This window comes from Mandrillus leucophaeus, unplaced genomic scaffold (assembly GCF_000951045.1).
Source record: "Mandrillus leucophaeus isolate KB7577 unplaced genomic scaffold, Mleu.le_1.0 Scaffold631, whole genome shotgun sequence".
Classification (NCBI taxonomy): Eukaryota; Metazoa; Chordata; class Mammalia; order Primates; family Cercopithecidae; genus Mandrillus; species Mandrillus leucophaeus.
This window is the reverse complement of record NW_012106820.1, coordinates 1,381,959-1,386,980: the sequence shown is the minus strand read 5'-3', so window position 1 is coordinate 1,386,980 and position 5,022 is coordinate 1,381,959. Positions and strand designations below refer to the sequence as shown.

Genomic DNA, 5,022 nt, shown 5'->3' with positions numbered 1-5,022 from the left:
TATAAAATACAAAACCAAAAAGGTTTCTTTTTAAAAGCAAAACTGTGGAAGGGATCATTTTTGGGATAATGATAAGAAATGAAGCATTCCTTTTCTGTATCAAAACACTTCTTGTTTCTAAAGACACTGTAACAGGAAAAACAAAAACAAAAACAAATGACAATCTTGTGCATGGTTCATCCATAGCACGTGGATGGAGTGCCTGCTGAGGAAGATCCTACTCCAAAGCCGCCTGAGGCTGGAATGTCCTGATTCACCAACTTCTCATAAGTGAGGTCTCTTCTCTTGTCACACACACAGGTACCTCACACTTAAACACACACACACACCGAACACACACAAGCTTCCATCTTCCTCCACTGCAAAGTCATGTGCATTACCCAGAAATGAGTGGGCCAGATGGCTGGAAAAACACATACAATTTATTTAATTCTCAAAATCAAATCTTCCTCATGATGTTCCCATCTCAGGGATTAGAAGCAAATTAAAAATCTCTAGGGGCTCAGATGCCTTCTACAGTTTTGAGCTCTGAGTAGTTGTTGGATGGCACAATGGAACAGAAGAGGTCTTTCTTGGTGAATTACCCTCTGATCTCATTAAAGAATAAGAATGAGACCATCCAGGCTAACACGATGAAATCCTATCTCTACTAAAAATACAAAAAATTAGCCAGGCGCGGTGTCGGGTGTCTGTATTCCCAGCTACTGGGGGAGGCTGAGGCAGGAGAACGGCGTGAACCCAGGAGGTGGAGCTGGCAGTAAGCCAAGATCGCGCCACTGCACTCCAGCCTGGGTGACAATCTAAGGGAAGAGCTGCATCATCACTTAGGTTTAAAAATGAAGGTTTCTCTTGTTTTCAAGTTGCCCACCTCCAGTGAATCCACCCAAGGACTCTGAGCCAGCTTTCGGGGCTGCAGCTGCGGTGGACGGGCTTGGAGCAAGCAGACTCCCAAAAGTCAGAACCCAGACTTGCTGGCTTGTCAGTCACTGAGGGTCTGTCAGTTCTTCCCTGCTGCCTGCCACTGGCCAGGTATCCAGAGAAGGGATGGGCCACACCATCCCCTCCCTGGCGCCTGCCATACTGGGGACTAGAAGAGTTCCCAGCCCCTACTTCCTAGCCCTGACACATGCAGAAAGGGCCTAGGAATATGTTCATTTTATGTTGTGCATTTGTAGGCACGCACACATTTCTAAGACTAATTAAGTCCAGTGCATGTGAATCAGCTAACACATTTTTGTTTTTAAAGCCCGCATAAATGGCTTCACTTAGCTTTAGCTATTCTTTTGGGCTGTTAATTCTACTAGAACTCTTATTTGTCCTGTGGGTTCTGCGGAATAGAACAGATTTGCTCAGCTCCTCAGTCTCTGAGAGCAGCACCTAGGAGTTACATGGGATCCACCAGAGACACTCATGGGGCCTGACCCTTGTACAGAACAAACAGAAACCTGTGTCCCTTTGATTTCCTTGACAGGGTAGGTTTGCGGAAGTCAGGAAGGCTGGTAAAAAGATCCTTAGTAAGACCAACATTGTCTTTATTTTTTTTTTTAAACGTACGAACAGCATAAAGCTGCTTCTGTCTACCAGCTGTCTCTGATAGAGAAAAATAACTGAAGAAAAGCTAACAGAGAGTGTTTCAGTTTTAGTTTTTTGTTTTCCTTCCACCAGTAAATTATTGGAATGGATTTAGTGAGTCTGGTTTATTTTAGCTTCAATCTAGGTTTGTACACAAGCAAAAAGCAAATGTTGAATTTTCAGGTAGGCCTTCATGGCAAGTGGCATGCAGACATGCAAAACCAACTGTCCCGGGGTGAGGAGCCACTGGGAGCTCTCTGAAGGGCTTTCCAGGCAGTGGGCTAATGGGCAAAATGACTTCTCAGTGGCCCTGCTGACCGACAGTGCGGATGTGCCAAGGGGATCTATCAGCCCACCTGAGCCTATTAAACTGAGTGCTGAGATCCTACTACCTAAAGTAATGAGGAAACCGTGAGCAACACGACTGACAGCCAGAAGGGAACATCGGAGTTGTGGCGTTTAATGTTGTCCTGGATTAGCACCCCAAAATCTCGCCAAGCCAAAGGCCTTGCCCATCTGTGAGTTTTCCACATGTACAGAACCAGGCCTGGTTACGCAAAGTCTTTGGACACGGCCTCCACGAAGTTGGGAGCCGACATCAGGATGCCGATGGTGCAGATGATGGTGAAGACCGAGAAGGCCATGAGGCACAGGCGGTCCACCACGCAGGCGGCGAACTTCCACTCGCTGCAGACCGCCTCGCTTTCGTCCTGGCAGCGAAAGCGGTTGGCGATGTAGCGGACCTCCTCCAGGATCTTGGCCAGGTCCGGGTCCCCCTCGGGGGGCTGCCCACCGTGCAGAAGGTGCTCGTCGTGCGTGGGGGAGCAGGCCATGCGGCCGCACACCACCCCGGAGTCGGGGGTCGGGGCGCAATGCATGCCGTCCAGGCCGCGGAAGCCGATGTACAGCAGGTTCCCGTTGCTGGTGGGCGGCGGCGCCACAGCGCTCATCTCCACGCTGGCCAGGCTGCAGCGACGCTGCTTGTGCTGGCAGGCGGGGCGCACCTTATCCTCTCCGGGCCTCTTCATGCGCAGGAACCATGCGCACCAGTTCAGAAGGATGACTCTGGTCTGGGGAGACAACAGAACGTTAGGAGCGGCCCGAGGCAGGCTTCGGCTGATCCCAACAGCAGTGAGATCCTACAATACAAGCCCTGCTTCACTGGTCCTGGGGGTAGCAGGCTCCACTGCCTCCCGCATGATTTTAGCAGGCGAGCAGTGCCTGCTCATGACAAGCAGTTGAGTTCAAAGTGAGGCGAGACTAAAACTGATGCACCCTGGGAAGAAGCTAAATTGTTCTCCGGGGCAGGCACACTGCAATCTCAGGGAAGACAGCCTCGTGGAAGGGGAACACTATGTGAGCTGTGTCAAGAGGGAAAGTCGATTTCCCTCTCTGATCCTTCCTCATCTGTAACCTGGGGACCTTCAGACCTAACTGTGGCTCCCACACTACCTGTTAGGTGTCCTGGAAGGCCACTGCAAATAGGCAAAGAGTGCCTGGGCGGCTGTAAATGTTCAAAGGCAACCCCAGGACATCCATGAGACACCAGGTGAACTTGAAGCTTGAAGCAGTTCAGGCTTCCAACATCAGATTACCACATCTCTTGTGATGATGTGAACACTTTGCAAAGCTGTTTTTCAAAGTACCCTGATAAAAAGCAAATACCAAGGAACTTCCTGTGAAACAGAAACTAGGTTAGTGGTCTCCCATCTGATCCCAAGATTTGAGAGGCGGTGCTGTGCCCCAGAGGTGCTACATTGTTAAGGCATGAAAACTGATTAAAGTCTTTTGATCTATTTAAAGACAGCCTTGGGTATTATTTCTTTTGGCCAGGGGCTCTGTGAAAAATTTCCGGAGACACTAAAGTGCTGTGAACCACGGAAGTGTCGGAACCTCTAACCTAACTCAGTGGGCTTCAGTGAAGACTGAATAAGATGATGTCTGGGAGAGGACTTTGAAAAGTGGAAGGTGGAAGTTGGCAAACTTTCTGTAAAGGGCCAGGCAACTACTCACTTCTGCTGATGTAGCACACACTGAAGGCGTCAAATGGATGGGCATGTTTTCTAAAATAACTTACTTACAAAAACACTTGGTGGACTGGATTTGGCCACCCAGGCCATAGTTTGCTAACTTCCGGTCTAAAGTGTGTCCTAGAATGCACGAAAGAAGCTGGAGAAAAATCACCCCATGGAGTTCATCCTGGTTTTGCCTCTCATGGAAAGAAGAGAGACATCCAAAGCCTCAATCCAGGTAAAGCAGCATTCTTGCAAGCCCATCCAGGTAAGTGTATGAAAAATGGGCCCTTTCCCTGAAATTATCCAGATCCTGATTTCATTTACATTTTGTTTTATGATTGTGGGGAAATTCCATCAGTAACCTAGCAGGTAGATTTCCTATCTTTAGGAAATATACAGATAGTAAATTGTGCAGTTTGTATCTACAGAACTTTCATTCCTGGTAATCTTTTTATAACATCTTATCATAACATCTTATCAAAGATAACGGCAACAAACAGGTCTGGGGACAAGAACAGGGAAGCATAAGACCAGTTTCATTGCAGCTATAAAAATAACCCTTCGTTTCCCATTGTACTTGACAAGCAGGCGGCACTCTGCATGTCCTGGAAAGGTTGGGTCTGCTGACCTCAGAGGGTTTTTTATGATCAGTAAGGAGCAGAGACATATGGCCCCATGTGAAACCTTGGGTGAGTTGGGTCCTCCATACGAGGCTCATGAGACAAGTCATCTCACTTGGGCCTTTCAGGGTCCTGTGAAAGGAGTATAATCCCCCCACTTCATAGACCAACAAACTGAGGTACAAAGAGGCTAATAAACTGGCCCAAGGACATACAATGAGTAAGTAAGTGGTTATGTCACTTCACATGTTTAGCCTTTCCCAGCCTCATCTGTCAAAGGGTCTACAAGATTCTCTTCAAAACTTGTGCAACCCCACCCCTCTGGGAAGGCACCAGAAAGCCTGAGCCAGCTCTCTCGGGGGCTGCAGGGCAGTGAGTGTGCCTGCACGCACTGGCAGCAGTGCACATGGGGAGCGAGCAGCACCAGGCACTTCTCCCTCCATGCAGGGTCTACACGTCCCCCAGTACACATCTCAAGCTCATACGATACACACTGCCAAGTCTACTTTGAATTCCAAGGCCTGAATCATTAGCTTTCAAAGCCAAAGCATTTAAAAGATAAAATTATCCTCTTGGCACTCCTCAAACTGTGCTCTTGACCTCTTCTGTTAGGTTACAGTTTTGTTTCTGGCTGTGCAAATGTCACATAATGCCACCGCACCCGGCAGTATCTTCTTCATGGCAACAGATCATAATAAAAGTCCCTCGGAGGCTGTTTGTGTTTCACATACACGTGGAATGAAGGAAAAATGCAGTGTGCTATATAAAGCGAGAGAAATGCATACGGTTCATCTTTCATTTGCAGCCAACTGGTT

At 48.1% G+C, this 5,022-nt stretch overlaps 1 protein-coding gene across 3 annotated transcripts in view; it reads right to left on the bottom strand.

Annotated features, from left to right (window-relative positions):
• Positions 1-400: 400 nt before the first annotated feature.
• CHRNA7 (cholinergic receptor, nicotinic, alpha 7 (neuronal)) overlaps positions 401-5,022 on the bottom strand; it is a 164,675-nt gene continuing 160,053 nt past the window's right edge. For all 3 annotated transcript variants that reach the window (XM_012000574.1, XM_012000576.1, XM_012000575.1), the window contains one exon: positions 401-2,642. In XM_012000574.1, coding sequence (XP_011855964.1) covers positions 2,124-2,642 — 519 coding nt within the window. In that variant the 3' untranslated portion in view covers positions 401-2,123. The remainder of the gene's footprint in view (positions 2,643-5,022) is intronic.